Source organism: Urocitellus parryii, chromosome 5 (genome assembly GCF_045843805.1).
Source record: "Urocitellus parryii isolate mUroPar1 chromosome 5, mUroPar1.hap1, whole genome shotgun sequence".
NCBI lineage: Eukaryota > Metazoa > Chordata > Mammalia > Rodentia > Sciuridae > Urocitellus > Urocitellus parryii.
Window position 1 is genome coordinate 178,255,447 of NC_135535.1, and position 26,030 is coordinate 178,281,476.

The window sequence follows — 26,030 nt, forward strand, 5'->3', positions numbered from 1 at the left end:
ATCCCCAGTCCACCTAGCATAATGTTCTTGAGTTTATCCATATTGTAACATGTATCAGTTGTTTTGTTCCTTTGTTTCTGAATAGTATTCTATTGCATGGATATACTGTATCACTTGTGTGTGTGCTTGAATGTCCAAGAACTTAAGGTTGAACCTGGGGCCTTATACATGCTAGGCAAATCTTTCAACATGAGTTTTTCTCTTGGGTAGACACCTAGACAGGGAATTGCTGTTTTATGTTTGTCTGGTTTTGTTGTTGTTGTTGTTGTTGTTGTTTGGTACCGAGGATTGAACTCAGGTGCTTAACTACTGAGCCATATTCTCATCCCTTTTTTAAAAAATATTTATTTACGGACAGGGTCTGTTAAATTACTGAGGCTTGATTTGAACTCTTGATCCTCATGCCTCAACCTCCCAAGCCACTGGGATTTCAGGCATGAGCACCCAGCATGTTTTATGAACTTAAGAAACTACTAAATTGTTTTCCAAAATGGCTGCATCATTTAACATTCCCACTAGCAGTGTATGAGGGTTCTAATTTCTCCACACTTATTACTGTATTTTTTTAAATTATTATAGCTCTTTTTTTAAAAAATTTGTAGTTCTTCAGAGTGTGAAGAAGTATTTCATTGTGGTTTTGATTGGCATTTCACTAATAGTATTGTGCATCTTTTCATGTAATTTATTAGCTTTAATATATTTTGTTTGGTAAAATGTCTATATCAGATTTTTCGCTTTTTAAAAATAGCTCTTTTGGGGGGGGGGGCGTAGTGGCGCCTGCCTGTAATCCCAGCAGTTGAGGAGGCTGAGGCAGGAGGATCATGAGTTCAAAGCCAATCTCAGCAATTTAGTGAGACCCTGTCTCTAAATAAAATACAAAATAGGGGTGGGAGTGCAATCCCTGGTCCCCCCCCCATAGCTTTTTTATGAAGCTGTAAGAGTTCTTTATATTGTTGAGTTGGAAGTATTTACTTATTTTTGTGATACAAGTATTTTCTCTCAATATTTGGCTTATCTTTGAATTTCTTATCATATTTTATAAATTGTGGTAGCTGGGTGTGGTGGCATGCACCTGTAATCCCAACTGCTTAGGAAACTGAGGCAGGAGGACTGTCTGAGCCCAAGAATTGGAGATCAGTTTGAGCAACACAGCTAGACCCTGTTTCAAAATGATGACACTTTAAAAAAAGGAAAATATGGTATTGTGGTAAAATAAGTACAGCATAAAACTTGGCTAGTTTAGTCATTCTGAAATATACAGTTTTGCAATTCAATGACATTAAGTAATTCACAATGTTGTACACCATCACCATTATTTACTTGCAGAATTCTATCATCACACAGGGAAACTCTTTACTCATTAAGCACTAACTTCTTATTCTTTTTTCCAGCTCCTGGTGACATATATTATACTTCCTGTTTGTATAAATTGCCTATTCTAGATATTTCACATAAATAGAGTTACAAAATACTAATTCCTTTTTATATGGCTCATTTGACTTAGTACAATGTTTTTGTAACTGTTGTTTTTGGTTTTTGGTTTTGGTACTGGAGATTGAACGCAGGGGCGCTTTACCACAGAGCTATATCCTCGCCCTTTTAATTTTTTATTTTGAGACAAAGTTTTGCTAAATTTCAAAGGCTTGTCTAGAACTTGTGATCCTCCTGCTCAGCCTCCCAAGTCAATGGGATTATAGATGTGCCATCACACCCAGCAGCAGTGTTTTTAAGGTTCACCCATATTGGTATATATCAGAACTTTGTTCCTTTTTGTAGTTGAATAATGAGCCATTGTATGTTTTATTAATTCTCTATGGCTACCATAGCAAAATACTAAAGACTGGGTGGCTTAAAAAACAGAAATTTATTTTCTCATAGTTTTGGAGGTTAGAGGTCTAAAATCAAGGTGTTGTTGGTATTATCCTCCCAAAGTCTCTCTCCTTGGCTTGCTGTGTCCTCACATGACTTTTTCTCCATGTATATGTCCCTGATATCTCTCCTCTTACAAGAACATGAGAGGTATTGGCTTAGGGCACACCAATGTGATCTCATTTAACTCAATTAGTTCTTTAAAATCCCTGTACCAAATACAGTCACAGTCTAACAGTCTAGTCATTAGAACTTCAACATAGGAATTTTGAGGGAATACAATTCATTCCATATGTATCTATTCCACTCTTTGCTTTGTCTATTATTCTGTTGATGGATGCTCGAGTTGTTTCTGTGTCCATCAGGATTCTAATTTCTCCCCGTCTTCACAATTATTTGTGTGTGTGTGTGTGAGTGTGTGTGTGTGTGTGTTTTAAATAACAGCCATTCTAGTCATTGTGAAGTAGTATCTAATTGTGTTTTTTATTTGTATTTTCTTAATGACAAATGAAGTTGTGTTTAATGACTATTTGTAGCTCATCTTTGAAGAAATGTGGTATTCAGATTTTTTCCCATTTTTAACTGGGTTGTTTCCTTACTTTTTATTTATTTTTATTGAGTTATAGGTACTCTTTAGTGCCTGGATACTGCAGTCATATCAGATATGGTTTGTAAGTATTTTTTCTTATTGTATGGATTGTCTCTTTGTTCTCTTGAAATTGTCCTTTGAGTCCAAAAACTTGTTTGGCTCCTTTTTATAATTTCTACGTCTTTTATTAAAGTTCTCATTTGATTCATATGTTGGTTTCTCTCAATTTCCTTTAGTTCTTCACCCATGCTTTCCGTTAGCTCCTAGAGAACATTTTTTAAAATTTAACATCTCTGGATAGTAATTTCATTGTCTATACTTTCTTAGAGATGATTTTTGTCCTGCAAGTGATTTATGATTCTTGTTTCTTTGTATGTTTTGTAATTTTTTTAAAAATTGATATTGGACATTCTGGGTAGTATAATGTGTAAGTCATTTTTCCCATTCCTCAGTGATTGCAGATTTGCTTGTGGAGGGCTGGATCCATCTGTGACTTTTCCAAACTATTTTTGCAAAGTGTGTGATCCTTATTCTATGTGGCCAAAAATTTCCATTTGAATCCTCCCGTATACTTTAAATCATCTCTGGGTTACTAATGACACCAAATACAATGTAAATGCTGTGGAAATAGTACATGTTCCATACAATGTTTTTCAGATGTTTTGAATCCATGGTTGATTGAATCTGAGGGCCAATTACACTTGATTCTGGTGACAGAGTCTTAGAAGGAGGTTGACCTGGGGTCTTAGGTGAGAAGAGGAAAAATTGGCTCCTTTCCATTGGTGATAAAAGAAGCTTAAGTTTTGTGGAGAAATGGGCTTTCAAAAACATTGGAAAGCAGAGCAGAGATATTCAAGGACAAACAGACACCGATTTCTACTTCTCCTTGAGACAATAGCCTTATTAATGCCAAATTTGCTTTGAAATCCAGGAAAAAGGCACTATTGTTGATCAATCCTCTCGATATAGAAGTATCCTGATTCCTTTAGTGTCTTTACTAATGAAATACTGTAGTAAATTGAAATAATACTTCAGTACATTTTTCTCAAATGCATGTGACATACTTATTCTAAAAAACAAACAAACAAATATTCTATTATTTCTGTGATCCAATATTGGCCTGACAAAGATTTCCTTAAATATCTGTTCCAAAAAATGGGCCAAAAAGGGATCTAAGTACCAATAGTGAAAGCTGATGCTGTGTAAAGGACTGAAACTGATATGTCTATGCCAGTCCCTTTGGGCACTTCCAGACCAGTCAAAATACACAACCCCAGGCACTGGGGTTATGGCTCAGCAGTAGAGCATTTGCTTAGCACCTGCAAGGACCTGGGTTCGAGCCTCAGCACCACATAAAAATAAATAAATAAAATAAAGATATTCTGTCCAACTACAACTAAACACACACACACACACACACACACACACACAAATACACACACAGATTTTTGAAGATCATTACCCCACTGTCACTCGGTACTAGTTAGCTACTCCAGGAACATGGATTATCCCCATTGCCTCAAGAGATGGGAGTCTGAGGAAGGGGGGAAAGATGTTGGCTTGTACATGCCTTTCACTTAGGAAAGATCTAGAGCTCTTCCCTTAACCAGGCATGCCCCTAGTTGTAAAAAGTATCTGATCAGGTTCTAGAGTTCTGAAGTAGTTGATTCCAGTTACTTTTTTTTAAAAAAATTTTTAGATGTTGGTGGACCTTTATTTTATTTATTTCTTTATATGTGGTGCTGAGAATTGAACCTAGTGCCTCACATGTGCTAGGCAAGTGCTCTACCATTGAGCCACAACTCTAGCCCTTCCAGTCATTCTTTCTAGCTCAATTCCTATTCTGATATTTAGCCTCAGTGATATCTTTTAAAATGCAAATGTTTTTACTTTAAGCTAACTTCATAAATTTTTCTTTAATGGATCATGTTTTTGTTGGCATATCTAATAATTCTTTACATAAACCATGGCAACACAGATTTTTTTTCCTGTGTTTTTTAATGTGAATGGATGGGAGGCCTTCTAAGCAAGCAAGTCATGTGAGGACTTGTAGAGGAAGTGTGGTTTGGTGAGACTATTGAGGGGTAGGACATAGGCTATGTGGGGCCTGTGGAGGGAATTGGCATATTGATGCCCATAGAAAGCCTTTGGAAGAGTCAGTTTTCATGTCAAGAGGGTGGTAAGAAAACCAACCCCAGACTGCATGCTTGCTGAGGGCTTATACTGTCTCGACCTGAGGCTGAGCAGAATTCCATTGAATGTTCTCATACCCATACCACTGACCCTCTGCAGCAGCTGTAAACTACAGGAGAGGCGTAAGGTGCCCCCTGCTTAGAAAGCCAAATAGTTTCATGTTTCTTTTTAAAGGAAAGGTTTAAAATAATTTTGTTCCCACAGAGCATATATTGAAGGATGAATATGGAGTTAAGAGGCAATGAATTGATAAGTTGCAAACACACATCAGACATTGTTTAAATTAATAGACCATGCATCATAGCTTGAAATTGTTTCTTGTAAGTATTCTTGGTCCTCAGTATACTCATTGTCAAAAACCTCCAACCTAGAGATCTTATGAAGTAGATGATGAAGTCACTATATATGATCTCTGAGATGAAATCTCCAGAGTATTTTAAATAGAAATTACTTTTTGATGTCATCTGTTCTTTTCTTTAGTATACCAAAGGAAATGAGAATTTTCTTTTCTTTTTTTATTGATTTTTCTTTGGAGGGTCCTCTTAACATTATGTATTAAAAACATATATCCTGGGGCTTACGCTGTAACCCAGTAGTAAAGTGCTTACCTTGTATGTGTGAGGCACTGGGTTCAATCTTCAGCACCACATAAAAATAAACAGAGACTGTGTGTTTATCTACAACTAGATAAACATTTAAAAAACATATATCCTAACTGTAAGAATGGAATCCTAATTAGAATACTTTATACTCCATGTATGTATAATATGTCAAAATATACTCTACTGTCATGTATATCTAAAAAGAACAAAATTTTAAAAAAGAAAACCAAATTTCCTTATTATCACTATACTTTTAAGATGTATGGTATTTTGAATATAGCTAAACCTAGTTATTTGGGAATTCAAATAATTTGTAACTATATGTGAATTTAAATTTTTCTTAATGTTCATTTTTATTGTAGTTTATACAAAGGGTTGATAATTTAATTGGAATTATCAGTACCTTTTCTAATTGGCCCATGATGCCCTTGTTGTACTGTTTTAATGGGTAAATAGTTTATATACACAGATAGGTGTTTACTTTGGTTGGTTAGAGTTTGATATTATAGGTAAAATCCTTGATTCTTGTACAAGATTTTTAAAATTTGTTTATTTTGTTTTTAATTTAGATTTTTCAATGAGAGATACTTTCTTTCTTGGTTGTATATTAACTCCTGCTGTAAGCTTTCACATATGTAGCTATCCTAGGACACATATATACATATAGCAGTGGGGGAATCAGTAGATGCATTTTTAAAAAAATATTTATTTTTTAGGTATAGTTGGACACAATGTCTTTATTTATTTTATTTATTTATTTTATGTGGTACTGAGGATCGAACTCAGGGCCTTACATGTGCTAGACGAGCCGCTCTACTGCTGAGCTACAACCCCAGTCCCAGTAGATGCATTTTTATTTCAAATCATAAAGTATTACTGAAAGTAAATAGTATTTTAAAATATTAAATTATCCAATCCTTTAACCCTTTTATATAGGTTCTCTTAAACATTTTTTTTGTTCCTAAATTTTGGCTTTATTGTCAAGTATATGAATTATCAATTCAAAGCAAATATTTACAACTGTCATTTTTCTCCTAATTGTTTATCTCTTTAATATATTTGTTAATGGTTCTTCTAATACCTCTAATATAAGCCAGGTGTTCTTTTTTATATTTTTATTGGTGCATTAGAATTATACATAGTGGAGAGATTTGTTGTTATATATTTGTAAATGCACACAATTTAATAGTCTAACTTGGCCAGTATTATTCCTCAGGGTTTCCTCTTTACCTTCCCTCATCCCTCCCCCAGGTCCCTTTCCTTTTCTGACCTCCTTTGATTTTCATGAGATCCACCTTCCCAGCCCATAGTTTTCTTTTTCTTTTTTCTTCTCTAGCTTCCACCTATGAGAGAAAGTATCTGATCCTTGAATTTGAGTTTGGCTTTTTTGGCTTAACCTAATGTTCCCAATTCTATCCATTTTTCCACAAATTATATAATTTCATTTTTTTAATGAAAATCCAGTATTTTTAGTTTTTAATTTATTCTAATTAGTAAGATATGATAGTAGAATGCATTTTGACATATTGTACACAAATGAGGCACAACGTCTCCGTCCTCTGGCTGAACATGGTGTAGAGGCACACCAGTAGTGTAATCATACATGTATATAGGATGATAATGTTCATCTCATTCCACCATCCTTCCCATTCCACACTCTCTCCCCTCTTTTCCCTTCACTGCCCTCTGCACAATCCAAAGTTCCTTCATTCTTTCCCTTTTCCCCGCCACCCCAAAATTACGAATTACCGATTAGCATCAGAGAGAAAACATTCGGTCTTTGAAAACCCAGTATTCCTAATTGAGTCTTATTCGGTTAAGAAATAGCAGTATAAATAATAGAGATAATTTTATTTAAAATTATTTTTTATTTTCATTGGAAATAAACATCATTTTAAAATTACTATTTAAAATTTCCCTGGTTACAAAATTCACAATTTGTGTAACTTTTCTCTTTTTCAGAAACCTTTTTCCAAAAAGAACAAAGGAACTCAAATCAGTTGTCCATAGTGCTCCTGGTTGGAAGTTATTTGGTAAAGTCCCTCCCAGAGAGAATCTTCAGAAAACTTCCAGAATCATTCAGCAGGTAAGTACTAATATGGCTATGTAGTTTACTGTAATTTTTAAAGCATTCTTTTTGTTAATGACCATAATCAGTTTCATTTTTCTAGATAAAAATTTTTAGGATCATAGATACTTACAGTAATCTTAATTTTTTTTAAAAAAAGGCTACAAAATTTTGATTATATTTTATGGTTGAGATAATTCTTTAAAGTAGCAGAACATTGATTTTCTTTCCCAATTATTCTTTGGATAGCTTAAGAAAAAAAACTTAGCCAATCACTCTTACCAGATACTTTGATTTCCAGTTATACTTGATAACATTTGCCAGTCGTACAGATTTTATAAATATTGCTAGTTGTGAACTGATATTATATCACAAGTTGAAAAGATTATGCAGTTGAACTCAATTGTTTTACCAGTGTTCTATCTAAACAAAGGACCTTTCAAGAAGAGTTGCCACAGTCTGTTTCTAGTAATTTAGAAACCAGTTCTTCTAATATCCATATTAATATCCACATTTTTGAGTTACTAAGATTTTCAGATCTTATTCGACTCCTGAACTTGTGTTTCTCAGTACTGGATCAGTGAAACTGGATCAGTGTGTAGTGTTTTAAAGTTCATAGAAGTTATTGCTTAGAAAAAGATACATAATAAATATCCTGTTTTTCTCCTGAATTGCAAAATTTAACATAGCCAACACCTATAAACATAATCACATTAAGGCAATAATCATCATTCAAATTGGAAAAAAAATCTTCCTCTAAGGATTTAAGCGTTCCTTTTATTGCTCAAAAGAAAAAAAATAGTTTCCCAAGTAATATAGAAAAGTATTTTTGTAACATTGTTTAAAAACATAGTAGTTAATTTTATTTACAACTAATTGAAATAGAGAAAAGCTTATATAGCGGCTGAATGTAAAACTAGAGTGTTCCCAGACTGTGTGCTAGTTACCCTGGTGTGCAGCAGTTTACACACATGGGAATCATGCAATTTTTAAACTTTTTTATGGTAAGCTCACTATTACTCCACATCTGTCAGATATGGTGAATACTGGTAACCTGAAGAAGTACATAGTTTCAACATTAAATGGCACTGCATACTTTTTTGTGACATCATAACTTTGTGACTGGTTTTCCTTAGGTTGATGTGATAAAAAGCAAATATTGTACAAAAATTAGTATGTGACAGAAAATGGGGGTGATGTTGTATAATCTTATTTCAGAATTTGAGAAAGTATACAGTATATGATAGGCATACAAGATCAATTAGTAATTTATTCTGGTTATTTAAGAATGAAATAAAACTTCAACTTAAGTGTATTACTTTAATGTTTACTTAGTGATAAGATATTAATTCTTATTAAATAAGTTGGAGATAACTACATATTAAACAGAACCATTATTTTTTTTGTTTTGACTTAGGAGGTGCTATAAAAAAATTGCTGAGGGCTGGGGAATGTAACCCAAGTAGAGGGCTTAACTAGTGTGCATGAGGTCATGGGTTCTATCCCAGCATGGGAAAAAAATTACTAAGATACTAAGAGAATTGTTAACCAATAAAGATTGGGAACCTCTGCTTTTGTGACACTTTAAGTTTTACCTCCTCTTTTTTATTTTGAAGTCTGAAGGGAACTGGTGTTTTTCCAGAAGACCAAGTTCGCCCTCTAGAGGCCAAATAGTATTCTTACTATTGAAAGTTTGTAAAGGTATTCTTGACTCTGTCCATTTATCTTAAATATGCATGTAAAAATATTTTTATATCTATGTAAATTAACACACTGCAGCATTTTCTTACTTTGGGTCCCTAAGTCATGTACTGATTGAATAACTGTCTTCGGTGATATTCTGTTTTCCTTTAATCTGTTGTTTTCATTTTGGAAAACGATGGCCTTACATTTCTCTCTTTTATCTATATTATATACAAATTTGATGAGTAGTCAGGTAAAGAACACCAGTTATCTGTATGAGAAGAAGAAGTGGAATTGAAATGTGGTTGCCATCCGCTACAGTCCCTTCTCTGGACCTTTTAGATGATAATTTCTCCTAACCGTTTATTTCAATTTTTGAGCTTTCCTTTTGTGTGTAGGTACTAGTCTGTATTTTTTGGTGCCTTTTTCATATCTCTGTGTGTTGTCTTGGAGGCATGATGGATAGTCAGATCATTGTTCCTCTTACCCCTTTCCACCCTCATAATATATATTGTCTTCTTCCCTGCAATTGCCGTTTTCAAAATGGGCATGTTTTTTCTTTATACCAATGGTAAATTTGCAACTTTGTCTCTGTTCCAACTTAAAAACATTTTTTCTCAGCTTTGATCTTTGAATTCTGTAAAATATTATAAATATAAAACTTTAAGATTCTTTATCATGTACTCCTTTCAAGTGTATTTTATATGTTTAGAATCTGAAATTAAAAAGGAACACATTACCAGTGAAGTCATGAAGAATGTTAATCTGCCATATTTTAAGATAGGGTCTTTGTCTATTAGGAATGTAGAAAATGAAAAGGTAGCTAGCAATTCAGGTGTAAAACTGCCTGAAAAAAATGAAGAAGTCCTGAAAGTATTAAGGTCAAAATAAATCCCTTTGAATTTTCTAGGTGCCTCACTTGCTTTTTGAGTGGCAAAGCAGTAAGATTTATTAGGATATTAAAGTGGTAATATTATTTCATTGTATAATAAAATAAAAACATTTAAAAAATGTTTTTAGTTGTATATGGGCTCAATGCCTTTATTTGTTTTTATGTTGTTCTAGGATCGAATCCAGTGCCCCACACTTGCAAGGCAAGGGCTCTACCACTGAGCTACAATTTCAACCCCTCATTGTATAATTTTTAAAGCAAGTGTTCAGAAAGAATTTGCTATGTTCTGAAGTATGAGTATAATGAAGTTATTGGGCCATAATTCTTTTTTCTAAAATTTTAATGTAAAAACCTCTGTAAGATTATTCACTAAGTAAATAGGAAAGTAAGCTTTGATTTATATAACTTTTCTCTATTAATTACTAATGACATAACACATTATTTTTTCTTTATAAAATATAAAACATTAAAGGATAATATATATCATTTCAGTTTCCTGTCACATTTTTAGACCTTTTAAAATTTATTTTTTATATGAAAAACATTATATAATTATTTTCAAATATGTATATTTTTACATATATTGTATTTATCATATATAATTTTTTCCAGTTTATTTCAAGAACAAATTATTACCATATACATAATAATTAATATACTTTTATATAAAATTTAACTATGTGTTTTACATAACTTTTCAAAGATACATAAAATTTCTAAGTGTGAAAGTTGGTTATACTTTTTTATATGTATTTTTAAAAAATATTCTTTTAGTTGTAGATGGACACAAAATCTTTGTTTATTTATTTTTATGTGGTGCTGAGGATCAAACCCAGGGCCTCACATTTACAAGACAAGCACTCTACCACTGAGCCACAGCCCCAGCTTGGCATTTAACTTGATGATCAATTCCCAAATCACAACAATATTTATGGTATTATTTTTTGAGTATTATCACATGTGTTCTCTTGCAGGTATGAAATTCCTACTTGTGGCCTTTTGAACCAGTTGGTGAGCCATGATAAAAATTGCATCTATTAATTATAAATAGTACTTCAGTTATATTTTAGTTCAATTGGCCTGGGTTTTGGTTTTTGTAATAGAGAAAGTTGGAATACAGATAGTTTGCTATCTGACCTTCAAACTGCAAGTGAAAATAATTTCAAATGAGCCATATTATATATAATACAGTTACATCGTAGATTGAGTATACCCTATTCATGTCAAACTGACATTTTTTCAGTAGAAAGTGAATATTTTTTTGGGGGGTTAGATACTATTTTTATATTGGTATCCTTCATATGAAAACAAGATTGTAGTACTTAGATGACAGTGCAAGTTTTTCAGCACATATGCCATTCTGAGTTAGATAAGTTTTAGTTAAGTTGTTACATCACTTTCACACAACTTGCCAAGCAAGGATAAAAAGTTTTAAAATACTGATTTCTTAATCTGGGCACTTTAGACTGTCCAAAAATAGAACAGGTCATTCTTCTCAGTTAAGCCTTTGATTTTGAAATTTTTAAACTTTTAAGAATAATAACATAGAAAGACTAGCATATATGTGCTTTGTGAGTAGTGGTTAAATATATAACACTTCGAAAATGTTAGAGTTTAATTTTTCTGGTTACTGATGTTATTAGTGTTTGTAGTATTATAATATTTGAAAATAAGTTAATTGGTTATGCTCTTTTTAAAATTTGGATAAGTCCTACAAAAATAAAGTACTTTCTTCCTCATTGTTAAATTGTGGAGAGGCTGGACTGTTTTCAAAATTTATTTTCAAAAAGTCCCTTAAAATATTATACCCTTGCATGTTTTGTTTTCACCTTCATCTATCTAATTTGTTGTTACCTTGAAAGGTAGTGAATAAAACTACCTTTCTAGCTGCATGTGTGTTCTTTATTCAGAATTGATAAATTATGCATATGCTATGTATGAATAAAATGGCTTTCAAAAAAGTTAATTTGTATACTCTGAAGATTAAGAGATGAACTCATAACAATTCTGGTCCTTTGCTTCTGGAACATGGGAGATGTATCAACCACAAAAGAGGAACTTAAATTAATTAAAGAAGACAGAAAGAATTCAAAGCATTTAAGTTTCCTGACGTTAGTCTAAAATTTTGAGGGAAAGTTTTTCCTATTATCAGAAATAGAGACTTAGAAATAATAAGTTGTAGTTAGGAGATACTGAGGTCCTGTTGTTTGATTACAGGCATACAGTTGAATATGAAATTTAAAATTTTATTCATTCTGTCTTTATCTCAGTTTTGTTTATTATGTCAGGTTTCAAATTAGAGTAAACAAACAAAATTGTGCTAATAACTGCCAAAATGAAGTTTACTAAGGCACTCCTGTATATACCAGTATTACCTGTATATACTTGAAAAGTTCTTAAAAGTATTGCACTCTTTATGTTTTGTTTTCACCTTTATTTACCTAATCTCTTGTCACCTTAAAAAGGCCCAAGGTTTTGGTTAAGTTTGAAATATGGTATGGGTTTTTTCTCTCCAAATTTACAGATTCTGGAATAAAATTTAGGATCAGTAAAGGCATCATAATTGGCCTCTTCACCCCAAGCATGATGATGGTTCCCTAGCTTGGATGAGGTGGTGTTAGGAGGTTCTTTTATGTTGGGCAGAATTTTTTGTTGTTGTTATTGTACTGAGCATTAAGCTGAGCTACATCCCCAGTCCTTTTCTTTGGGGGGGGGGGCGCTGGGGATTTAACCCAGGCCCTTGTGCATGCAAGGCAAGCACTCTACCAACTGAGCTACACCCCCAGCCCACCCCCAGTCCTTTTTTAAAAAAATATTTTTATTAGTTGTTGGTGAACTTTTATTTATTTGTATGTGGTGCTGAGAATAGAACCCAGTGCCTCACACATGCTAGGCAAGTACTATACTACTGAGCCACAATCCTAGCCCCCCTGCCCCAACCCCGTTCTTTTTATTTTTTGTTTTGAGACAGAATATTGCTAAGTTACTGAGATTGGACTCAAACTTATGATCCTCCTGCCTCAGCCTCCTGGGTTACTGGGATTACAGAAGTGTACCATCATGCCCTGCCAGATATGGTATTGAGGTGGTAGAAACATGGAGAGGTTTCTTGTTTGTTTGTTTGTTTGTTTCTGAAACATTCTTCTGGTTCTCTATAAACTCTTTACAACATATAGGAATGGAGAGTTTACTTACTAATGTGGTTTAACACTAACCCTTCAAGGATAGTGTTTTCATTGTCTACTAAACCCTTAAATTCAAGTTAGTACATAGATATCAGTGTATATATCAGGCTATTTTACCTTTTCTTCCTTCCTTCTTTCTATTCTTTCTTCTTCCCAATCCCCATATTTTGATTTGAAGGCATCTGCTACACCTTCTTTATGGTATGTACTGTTAGGTATAGAACACAAGTCACCAGAATGTGGTAGAATAACATTTGCTACCAACTCAGTATGTAACTTCAAGTTTGCAGACCCTAGGCCTTTTCTTTAGCAGAACCTGATGAACAAATTTTTGAACTCATCCTGGATTCTTCTTTAAGATCATCTGGCTTTCATTTTAATGAATACATAACTTATTTAACAAATATTAACTGTGTATAATACAGTAAACATGGTTTAAATTCTTGGCATATAAATAAAAATGAGTCCTAGCCTTTGAGTTAGAAAGCAGAGAGAGAAAAGGGTTGGTATACCCATTTCCCCTTTATGAGTATACCTTCAGTGAATCTAACTTCCTTTGTATTGCCTTTGCCTCTTAGTAAAAGACCATTTGGCTCTATTTATGTGGGTTTATTTCTGGGATCTGTATTCTGTTCCATTGACCTCTTTGTCTATCCTTTTACCAATGTCATGGTGTCTTGATTATTGTAGTTTTATGGTAAGTCTTGAATTTGGGTAGTGTCAGTCCTCTTGACTTCTCTTTCAGTCCTGAATTGGCTATCCAGGGTGTTTGACCTCTCCAAACAAACTTTAGAACTATATTGTCATTCACAGAGTAACTTGCTTAGATTTTCTTTGAGATTGTGTTGAATCTATAGATCAATTTGCGAAGACCTTACATCTTGACAAGATTGAGCTTTTGTATCCATAAACATGGAATATTTCTCCATTTATCTAGTTCTTTTCAATATCTTGTATCAGGGGTTGGGGATGTGGCTCAAGCAGTAGTGCGCTCGCCTGGCATGTGTGCGGCCCGGGTTTGATTCTCAGCACGACATACAAAAAAGATATGTGTCCGCCAAAAACTAAAAAATAAATATTAAAAATTTTCTCTCTCTCTCTCTAAAAAAAAAATATCTTGTATCAGAGTTTTGCAGTTTTCCTCATATGGCATTGTGTGTGTGTGTGTGTGTGTGTGTTAAATTTATACCTATATCATTTTTCCGATACAAGTGATTGACTTTTGCATATTGGACTTGTATTTTGTAACTTTGTGTAATTGCTTATTTCCAGGAATTTTGTGTTGTTGTCATCATTGATTCTTTTGGACTTTCTCCATGGGTCATCATGTCATCCATGTTTTATTTCTTCTTCCCAACCAATATAAAATTTTATTTCCTCTTATTTTACTGCATTAGCCAAGGATTTCAGAACAATGCTGAAAAGCGTTGGTGAGAGGAGATATTTTGTTTTATTATTGATCTTAGTGAGAAAAATTTTAGTTTCTCACTATTGAGTATGATGCTAACTGTAAGGAGTTGGTTTTTTTTTGTTTTTTTTTTTGTAGATTTTCTTTATCAAGTTAAGGAAGTTCATTCTATTCCTAGTTTGCTGAGAGTTTTTATCATGAATGAGTATTGGATTTTGTTATATGATTTTTTCTGAATCGATTGATACAACCATGTATTTTTTTTCTTTCATTAGCTTATTGATGTGATGAATTACACTAATTGATTTTTGAATATTGAACTTCCTCTGTATACCTGGGGCAAATCCCACTTGGTTGTGGTGGATGGTTCTTTTTATACATCACTGATTTTAGTTTGCTAATATTGTATTTTGAGGATTTTTACATTGGCGGGGGAGGGTACTGGGGATTGAACTCAGGGGCTCTCAACCACTGAACCACATCCCCAGCCCTATTTTGTATTTTATTTAGAGACAGGGTCTCGCTGAGTTGCTTAGTGCCTTACTTTTGCTGAGGCTGTCTTTGAACTTGTGATCCTCAGCCTCTCGAGCCGCTGGGATTTCAGGCATGCACCACCATCTAATTATTGACATATTTAGATTTTAAATAGTCATATATCCTCTAAAAATTAAAACAATGAGTAAAGTATGTTTATCCATACTTATTATTTTTGGTATTTTTATTTTTTCATGTAAGTCCACATTTCCATGTGATTCACTTTTTCTGCCTGAAGAATTTCCCTTAAAATACCTTGCATGTCCATAGACAATAAATTTTCTTAGCTGCTGAGCATGGTGGCACATGCATGTAATCCCAGCAACTTGGCAAACTGAAGCAGGAGGATCATGAGTTCAAAGCCAGCCTCTGCAACGTAGTCTGTAGATGAAAAATAATATTTTTTTTAAAAAAGAGCTGGGGATGTAGCTCAATGGGAAAGCACCCCAAGTTCAATCCCCAGTACCCTGACCGCCAAAAAAGTTCTCTTAGCTTTTACTTGTCTGAAAGTAGCTTCATTTCACATTCATGTTTGAAAGATATTTTCTTGGTATAAAATTCTGTCAACAGGTTTCCCCCCTCCTTTCAGGAATTTAAAGATTTTTCTATTGCCTTTAAAAAAATTTTTTTATTTGTTCTTTTTAGATACACATGATGATAGAGTGTATTTTGACATATTATACATATGTGGAGGATAACTTCCCGTTCTTGTTGTTGTACATGATGTGGAGTAACACTGATGTGTATTCATATATGAACATAAAAAAGTTATATACAATTCATTCTACTATCTTTCCTATTCCCATTAACCCCCTTCCTTTCATTCCCCTTTGTCTAATTCAATAAACTTCTATCCTCCTCCCCTTATTGTGTATTACCTTCTGAATATCAGAGAGAACATTCTGCCTTTGTTTTGGGGGATTATTATTATTTCACTTAGCAGTTCCATCCATTTACTGGCAAATACCATAATTTCATTCTTCTTTATGACTGAGTAATATTCCATTGTGTATATTTTCTTTTTCCATTCATCTATTCAAGGGCACTTAGGTTGTTTCCATAGCTTAGCTATTGTGAATTGAGCTGCTATAAACATTTATGTGATTGTATCACTATAGTATGCTAAGACCTATTGGTGTATAGTATTTTAAGTCCTATTTTAAGTCCTATTGGTGTATGCCAAGGAGTGGGGTAACTGCAAAGGTGGTTTCGTTCCAGGTTTTTTGAGGAATGTCCATGTTGCTTTCCAGAGTGGTTGCAACAATTTGTTCTATTGCCTTTCGACTTGCATGATTTCAGAGAAGTCTGTAGTCATTTTTGCTTCAGTCCTTTTTACATAATTGCTTTTTTCCTCTTAGTTCTTCTAAATATTTCTTTTTAACATGCTTTCATCAATTTGATTATGATGTCCTTTGGTGTGGTTTTATTTGTATTCTGCTTAGAATTTGGTTAATTTCTTGGATCTGTGGATATAGTTATTACAAAAGTTGGAAAATTTTTAGCCATTATTTCCTCAACTATGTTTCTCCCCAGACTGCAGCTACACATACTTTATGCTACTTTATATTACCTTCTAAAATTCTGCTTATATTTTTCCATTCTTTTCTCTTTCTGTGCTTAATTTTGGGTAGGTTCTACTGCTGTATCTTTAAATTCATTTATGATTCTTTTGTAGTTTCTAATATTCAAGATCTGAAATTTTTACTGGAGGTTGTTAATTGTAGATTAAATAGTGCAAAAGAAAGTAAGTCATTGATAATTTCTTGTGGGGTAAGTTAGTTCTAAAGAAAGTTATTCTAGACCTGAACTAAAAAAATGTTTGTAATATAAGCCATAAAATATTCATACTGAAGCATATGCACCTTTACTGCTGGGCAGAACAAAGTCATACATTATTTAGTACTCAACAATCTAAAATTTACAGTGTCTTATATTCAGCAAACAAACTTTCTGGAGGGTCTTGTTTTCTGAGTGTCCTCTATATTCAGTGATGACTTTCCATTCTGGTTCATGACAATGTGAATAATTTGTAGCCCTGAATGAGCTCTGAGAACTGTTGGGTCACAGATCCCCAATAATTATTTTTGCCCCCGATTTTTTTTTTTTTGGCCCAGCTTTGTAGTGTTTCACATTTTACATACATAGGTTGGTATTCAGCTAAAAGATGGAATAGAACTGCTAGATCATTTTCTGGTGTTTTTTTCTTAATGAAAGAATTTCTTTTTTGCTATTTTGTGTCAAAAATTCTAGTACCCTTTGCCTTTCCAAACAGTAAGCTTTATTTGAGTTCCCACTTCCAATACTGATTTTCAGAATTGCCACCAGCAGGCTGGGATGTAGCTCAGCAGCAAAGGACTTGTCTCACATTTGCAAAGCCGTGGGTTCAATCCTCTACTTCCAAAACAGAAAAGACAAAGAATTCCACGAATTCTACAAAAAAGGTGTGTGTGTGGGGGGGTTCTTCCCAAAAAGAAAAGACAAAAAAAAAAAGAAGAAGAAGAAAGAACCCCCACCAGAATTGCCACCAGACAACACAATAATTATGATCATTAAGCTTACCTTGTATCCCCTTTGTCAGGAATCGCAGAAGTTGTCTTCAGTGAGAAAGTTGGTGTGAATTTACCCAGTTCACTAAGCAAAAGTCTGTACTCTGTTTCTGAAGGAAAAAAAAAATGTTTTTCAATGCTGGGATTCCAACCCTTGCACATGGTAGGCAAGTGCTCCATCACTGCACCACACTTGTAGTCCCCTTCCCTTTTTTTTCCAATTTGCATATATAAGTTTTAGGAATGTATGTGAAAACTTATTTAGATTTTTAATCTTATATTCAAATAATATGATAGAGCGCATTCCTGAGAGAATACTAGAGAAGCAAAGACTCTGGTGCTTGTACACCTTAGTCAAAAAATTCCAAAGTTTTATAGCTAACCATATGGAATATTTAGTCCTAATATCTGATGAATTCACCTGAACATGTTTAAGTTGGATTTTCTGTTATTTGTAATAAAAACATCTCAGTTAATAAATAGTAATCAATTTTGAAATTGTTGGTATTTGATACTTTACTATTTCTGAAATAATTCACAATTCTAATCACCTTAGAATGGTATCTTAATTTATTCAGCAAATACTTGAGCTACTCAAGGTATAGATATTTATATAATTTTCAGATAACAATGAATTAATACCATGTTTTTATGTTTTAAATTATTGCCCTCTAGAAATCTAGTATTTTTTTGTAAGCATATATGTTTGGAAATGGTAGACCTCAACTTCTGAATTTCATATGAAATGTTTGAGTGGCAGTTCTATGTATACAAAGGTCATTCTTCAGGTAGATACATAAAATGATATTCTAGCTGCTTCACTTTGAGTTGCATTCTATATTAAATATGTACTTACTTTGTTAATTTTTTATGACAGGCTATTTTCATCAAAGCTTTGCTTTTCCTAAACTTTCATTTTTTTCTCTAGTTTGTTCATGATGAATTTTGTCTAAATATTTTTGCCAATGAAAGGCTCCTATTATTTAACCTATACCTTTCCAATCTTATTTTCCCATTTTTCCTATTCAGTAAGATTAATGTGTTTCCCTGATCTATGCCTTTTCATGTTGCCCTTTGCGGGTTCCATTTCAATATTTTCTACATATTTAAATAACATTCATCATTTTTTTGCCCCAGTTCTGATCCCACCCTTTTATTAAGAACTTTGTCCATTACCAACCATGAGTGATCTCTTACACATATTATATCATTTTTCTGTTGTAACTAATGTCCAGTAATACTGAATAAGTTAAACAAATGCCTTTCATTTCTAATCCAACCTTTTCAAAGGAAAACCTATTAATAATTTAATTACTTCATGTTTTCCTGTGAATTATTTACACAGAATATGTATGGCTTAATTTGGTTATTTCTTTTGGCTATCTTGTTGGAGAACACAATTCTCCAACTTATCAGCTTAATGTTATTTGTTTGAATTTTTGTTGTTGTTAAGAATATTTCAGGAATTGGTGATGGGTATTTCATATTACATCTTACAGGAAGCACACATACTGTATGCCTGATGGTCTCTCTTTGTAATATTTAGATGGATCAGTGATTCGAGTATTGTCAGCCTGATTCATATCTATGAGCTATGAGTTTTTCTTCTGCTGCTGCTACTTTTTAAAATATTTTTTAAGTTGTAAATGGACACACAATATCTTTATTTATTTTTAAATTTATATATGACAGCAGAATGCATAACAATTTTTACTTATTTATTTTTACGTGGTGCTGAGGATCAAACCCAGTGCCTCACACCTGTGAGGCTTTACCACTTTACCACTGAGCTACCGCCCAGCCACGTGCTTCTTCTTTTTTTTTTTTTTTTTTTTTTTTGGTGCTGGGGATTGAACCCCTCACATATGCTAGGCAGGTGCTTCACCATTCAGCTATACCTCATAGTCCCAGTTCCTCTGATTCTTTCACTGAATGATTTCTGTCAGTCTCTTTATTCTTAATTGTCATAAATGGTTACTTCACTGTTAATATAGCAAGATTGTAAATATTTGAAAGCCAGGCCCTGGAGTAGACTGTCTGCTACATATGACATACTCAGCAAGTGAGTGTACCCATTTTCCTTTACTTTGAGGTGTGTGATAGGGTTAAGAATTAAATGTGCTAAGTGTTTACAGTGCATGATACATAGTGTGAGTAAGTACTAGTTGCTATTAATATTAATGTATTAATTAGAAGTTCAGTTTGCTGTGTATGTATTTGGCACTTGTTTGCCAAATTGGATAATATTCATTGAATTCAGTGAAACTGAGTCATGATGTAGGAAACCAAAGTACTATTTAAATTATACAGAATTTGAATTATAACATTCTATATTAATAGCAGAACAAGAATCTGTTACTCTGAAATTGGTAAAGAAAAAAAGAAACATTGAACATTAGGAATATATCCTCAATGTTAGGAAAGAAAATTGTAAAAGAAAAAAAAATTACCCTATGACTTTTGACTCAGAACGGCTGTATGGTTCTTTGTAATAAGTGCTCATAAACTTGGGCACATATAATTCTAAATAATTTGAGAAAGGAGAAATATCAGTGCACTTATGCAAGGGAACTCTCAGATTAATTGAGTATAGACTTAATAAATGGAAGCAGGGATACAGAACTAAAGGTGAATGTAAAACTATAATACAATCCTTTATAAACAGTGGGTAGCATCACAAAGTAAGATGAAGTTCATAGAGAATTACTAAAAAACATAAGTCATTTAAAAACAGTTTATCTCAAATAAGATTAGGGTTCAGTTTCACCAAATTTTTTTAAAATTATTTTTTAGTTGTAGTTGGACACAAGACCTTTATTTTATTTATATATTTTTTGTGTGTGGTGCTGAGGATCGAACCCAGGGCCTCGCATGTGCTAGGCAAGCACTCTACCACTGAGCGACAACCCCAGCCCCATCAATTTCACTAAATTTTTAAGAGGGATAGAGCCATTGATTCACATTTTATAATTGTTTGATTAGTAGGGAGAAATAGTCTTTGAGATGTAATATTAGAGATGGAGAAGATGTAATACTAGAATAAAAATAATTATAGGCCATGGTAGTTAAGTAACATAATAAGTGAAACATCTGACCATTTTCTTCATATATATATTAATGTCGTCTCAAACCTCTAGTCAACTTGTGTGACTCATAAAATCATTGAATAATCTTTGAGAATTTCATGAAAAATATCATTGGTACCCACTGATAATCAGATGCTCACTTGGTTTTTTAGAAAGGGGAAGAGTGGGTTCTGTAAGCTAGTATATTTGTTACTGATCTTTGGAACATAAATTTCACAAAGTTATGAACATTTATGAAAGAATGCTCAAATGGAAAAATTTAAATGCATTCATCAAGAACATATTATGGGACTGGGGATGTGCTTTTGTGATAGAGCACTTGCCCAGAATGCACGAGGTCCTGGGTTTGATCCCCAGCACTGCCAAAAACAAAAACAAAATCTTATATGCTAAGAATAAATAACCATCCTTTTCCAAGGAATGGAGGGAGAGGCAAGCTTGGTGGTGCATGCTTGGAATCCCAGTGACTTGGGAGGCTAAGGCAAAAGGACTGTAAGTTTGAGGCCAGGCTTTTCAATTTAGCGAGACCCTTTTTCAAAATATAAAGGGGGAGCCTAGGGATGTAGCTCAGTGGTAAAGCACCCATGAGTTTAATACCCAGTACCACTAAAGAAAATAAAAATAAAAAAGAGCATATTATGTTAATTTATTTCTTTAATGGGATTATCAGTTTCAGTGAGTTAGAGAAACATTATAGAAAGTTTCTTAGTTTTAGTTAATTGTTTGACAGAGTTTTGGGCCATATTTTTGGATAAAATGTGTGGTAAAGTGTAAAATATGGAGTAAGTAGTATATTCATAGTAGTTAGGTGCACAGAGGGTTAAAATCCAAAACCACCATTTGATTTGAGGTTCAGTGTTATCCTGAAGAAAGTTTTTCAAAATACTACAGCAGAATTGTCTGTATTCTATCTCAACTTTCCCATGGTTGATCTGACTAAAGCTTTAGAAAATAGATTTATTTGCTTACAGATTATTGAAAGCTGGACTTGGATATTTGATACCATAGAAGATAATAAAAAGCATGTCCTTAAATATTTTCCTAATTGAGTTTATTTCTATCTTTTCTTCTCCTTACACACTTTGATACTTTGTATGTAAAATAAATTCATAATTTAGGTTGCTTCAGGAAAAATATGACTTATTTTTTAGCTTCCTGATATTTTTACAAAATTAATCTGTGACATATATATTTTTATTATAATATCTTTAATGATACAGATTTAATAATATGAACTGAAAGTCGAGAAAATCTCTACATAAACTATATCTCATGTACCATAGGAGTATGAAGCACGAACAGGGAGGACCTGTAAACCACCACCTCAGTCTTCAAGACGAAAGAATTTTGAATTTGAGCCACTTTCTACCACTGCCTTGATTCTTGAGGATCGACCATCGTAAGTATTTAGTGATCATCGAGACCACTATTATGTTTTAAACTTAGATTTAATTTTGTTCACTGTTTCACATAAAAGATATCAATAAATCAGAGAAAACAATTTTTAAAAAAATTTAAATCCCAGTCATGTATCCTAATAGGAGAGAACATATTGATGATATTCAATTCTTAGGCATATATTCTAGAAATCTCTGTAAGTCAATATATAAAACAAAATCTTGGCTCTTGCCAGATATGGTGCCTATGGTCCTAGCTACTTGGGAGGCTGAGGTGGGAAGATCACTTGAACTCACAAGTTCAAAATCAGTCTGCATGCTGGAAACAGTGGAGCATGCCTGTAATCCCAGCAACTTGGGAGGCTGAGGCAGGAAGATTATAAGGTCAAAGCCATCCTTAGCAATTTAGCAAGACTCTGTCTCAAAATGAAAAATAAAAAGGGTTGGGGTGTGGCTCAGTGGAAATAAAACCAGTCTGAGCAACATATCAAGACCCCATCACAAAAACAAATTCAAAAACAAAATGTGGCTCTTTATGTCTCTGTTTCAGCATTCTGCTTCTTAATATCATGGGGAAAATATCTTTTTTTTTTCATGTCATTTAGTATGTACTTAAGATGTATTTGTCCTTGCCCTTTATACCATGTGACTACTGAATGTCAACCAATTGATATATGATTAAGAATGTATTTTAAGTGCATTCTACTGTCATGTATTTAAAAAAAGAGAATACTTCTACAATGACTTTTGCTCAGCAGCTTCTGTTCAACCTCAAAGATTATTGTTTCAAAATAGCTAATGTGATTCTCCTCATTTTTGTCCTTAAAAACTTCCCCTTGTCTCAACTTCTTTGAGTGTACCCAGAGTTCACTATGACACATGCAGTACCAGTATGGCTTTGCTATTGCCATTGCAGTGTTCTGCTATTGTCAAATAAATATTAATATTCTTTGGGGGAAAAGAAGAATATATTTTGAGGGGCTGGAAGTATAATTCAGTGATGGGAATGTGTGTTTACACAAGACCTTGAGTTTAATCCCCAGTAAGAATCTAATTTTTAAAATTTTCTTAGTTATAGGTGGACACAATGTCTTTTGTTCATGTTATTATGCTTTGTTTTACTTTATATGGTGCTGAGGATTGAATCCAGTGCCTCACACATGCTAGGCAAGCACTCTGCCTTTGAGCCACAGCCCCAGCCTAAGAATCTAATTTTAATACCCAGAAAAACATCTTAAATTCTTTTCTTCTCAGCTCTGAACTTCTTTGTATTTTCTACAGTGCTGCTGTTCTTCAAAATATTGTCAGATTTATTTTGAATCAAAATATAACCTCCCTAAAGCAAACCATTTGTTTCTTAACTCCTTTCACCTTCCTTGGGCTTTCAGGGTGTATTATTTTTTTTTATTAGATTTTTTTCTTTCCATTGTGAACATTCTTAGCCTTTCTTGTTTTTATTTTGGTTATATTCCTTCTGACTAAAAAATTGTGACTTTGATACAACTCTTTGATTTGATAATTATATTTTTCAATTGTTAAGAAAAAGCTTTTAAGATATTTTGTCATGAGAACATGTGAAAGTTTTATTTCAGACTTACTGTGAGGTATGAAAATGAAGCAGGCCAGTTCAAAGATTCCATTCTTGATGGAGACATTTATAGAAAAGCAAGAATGGTTAGAGAAAGCAAGAAAAGAATATTTGGTTAAAGCTCTTTAGACTCTTGACTGTCAGCTGAGTAGGTAGATAAATTAAGTTCCCAGAAGAGTTTTTCTAAGCTTATTAAAATTCATCCAGAATGTTTTATGCTTTTTTACCAAGAATGATAATTTCTTACCAGAGGGCATTTATGAAAATACCCTACAAAGTTCTGTTCTAAACAATGTTTCTTTACACCATACTCTATTCTATATCACACCTCTGTTTTATTTCTTGCCATCATGCTTTTGTTCATGTTATTATGCTCACTTGGAAAGCCATTATCTTATTTCTATTTCAAACCTACCCAGTACTTTAAGGGTTAAGGCTTATCTTTTATATTGTCTTTGTTGACTTGTTAAATCTTCAATGATTTCTACTTCTTTAAACTTTTCTTATGATTTGTACACACAGTTCCTAGAAGTAATGTTCTATGAAATTGACTTCAAGTTAATATACAAGACACATAACCTTATGAAAAGATCTCAGTGTACCAAAAAGGTATAAGCAGCTTAAAAAGCACTTCCCTTTTTGACTCTGCTATTGAACTATATAAAATTAATTTATTAATGATAATAAATAATGTAGCTTTTTTCTGTTTCTGTGTGCTTGCCCATCTGTGAATTAAATTGATCTCTATTTCTCTCAAATCTAAGATGCTGTGATTTATAATTTTGTTTATCTTTTTAAATTTGAAAGGTCTTTTGGCAGGGAGTGATTTATGTGACTCACATTTATATAACTAAAGCTAACAAACAGAACCTTTACATGATGTTGGAATATGAGGGTGCTTAATTATTTATCCCTCCTTCTAGTATAACCAGTTGAAAAGTAGATTCAGAGAAAAGAAGGAAAATGGGCTGGGATATAGCTCAGTTGGTAGAGGGCTTGCCTTCTATGCACAAAGCCCCAGCACCAAAAAGAGAGAGAGAAAAGAAGGAAAACTTCAATTTTATTGAGTATAAAACCAGACAGGAATAGATAGGTACAACCTGAATAAACTCCCAATTTATCTTTTCCAGAATACCTTCCTAGTAGATTGGGCCAGCTAACATCTGTCCAGTCAAAGACTGGGAAGTTTGGAGCACAGATCTCTGTAACTTTTAGGTTTCTTCTGTTTGTGAGTACAGGTGGGTTCAAGATAGCTTTCTTGCTTTTTGGGCATGTGGTAATGCCACTGTTTCAGCTATGAAGTCATCTTTCAGACACATGCAAAAAGAGAAGTTCTTCCTCAGCGGGCAATTGATATTGCAAGCTTATTTTTCCATAGGCCACAGTGATAATATAAAGATGAGGAGTTTCCCTGCAAAGGAAGTTTGTGATGGTTCTACTTTTTCTTTTCTTGGTCTCTAATTTCAATGTATTCTGGAAACTTGAACTTTACAAGCTTTTGTAGTTGAAACTTTTCATTACAGATGGAAAAATTATAGCTTTTAATCATCTGAAGTCTCATTTAGAGGATTTCAAATATGGGAATTTCTGTAATTTTATTCTTTTGTTAATTTTATTTTTCCTCTGCCTGTTTCCATTCCAGTCTCCTTCAAAATCAAGCTAGCCTTGAAGAGAGGCTGGGGTTGTGGCTCAGTGGCAGAGCACTTGCCTAGCATGTGCGAGGCCCTGGGTTTGATCCTCAGCATCTCATAAAAATAAAGGTATTGTGTCCAACTACAACTAAAAAATAATTTTTTTTTTTAAAAAAGGTAGCCTTGGGCTGGGGATGTGGCTCAAGCGGTAGCCCAGGTTTGATCTCAGCACCACATACAAACAAAGATGTTGTGTCCGCAGAAAACTAAAAAAAAAATAAATATTAAATTCTCTCTCTCTTAAAAAAAAAAAAAAGATAGCCTTGAAGAAAAAGAAAACTATCCAAATGAACTGATTGTGTTGCCTTGTGTCTCTTCTGTTTCTTTTTTTTTTTTTTTAGAGAGGGAGGGAGGGAGAGAGAGAGAGAGAATTTCAATATTTATTTCTTAGTTTTCGGCGGACACAACATCTTTGTTTGTATGTTGTTTGTATGTGGTGCTGAGGATCGAACCGGGATGCGCATGCCAGGCAAGCGCGCTACTGCTTGAGCCACATCCCCAGTCCCCTCTTCTGTTTCTTGAATTACTGATGCTTATAGAACATTTTTTTTTAAAAAAAGTAGGTAAAGCTCTTTTCTTCTTTCTTCTAGCTGCTGCTGCTGCGTGTGTGTGTGTGTGTGTGTGTGTGTGTGTGTGTGTGTGGTTCTGGGGATGGAATCCTCGGCATGTCATAAAAGTAAACAAAATAAAGGTATTGTG

The 26,030-nt window shown here is 33.5% G+C and overlaps 1 protein-coding gene and 1 non-coding gene across 2 annotated transcripts in view; one reads left to right on the plus strand and one right to left on the minus strand.

The window, feature by feature from the left end:
* Tbc1d12 (TBC1 domain family member 12) overlaps positions 1 to 26,030 on the plus strand; it is an 80,298-nt gene that overhangs the window by 23,232 nt on the left and 31,036 nt on the right. Inside the window, exons 2-3 of the mRNA XM_026381978.2 lie at positions 7,216 to 7,339; positions 21,939 to 22,054. Of these exons, the coding sequence (XP_026237763.2) occupies positions 7,216 to 7,339; positions 21,939 to 22,054 (240 nt within the window). The remainder of the gene's footprint in view (positions 1 to 7,215; positions 7,340 to 21,938; positions 22,055 to 26,030) is intronic.
* On the minus strand, positions 12,608 to 12,680 carry Trnaa-ugc (transfer RNA alanine (anticodon UGC)). Its single transcript has one exon. It is a non-coding gene; the product is annotated as a tRNA-Ala (tRNA).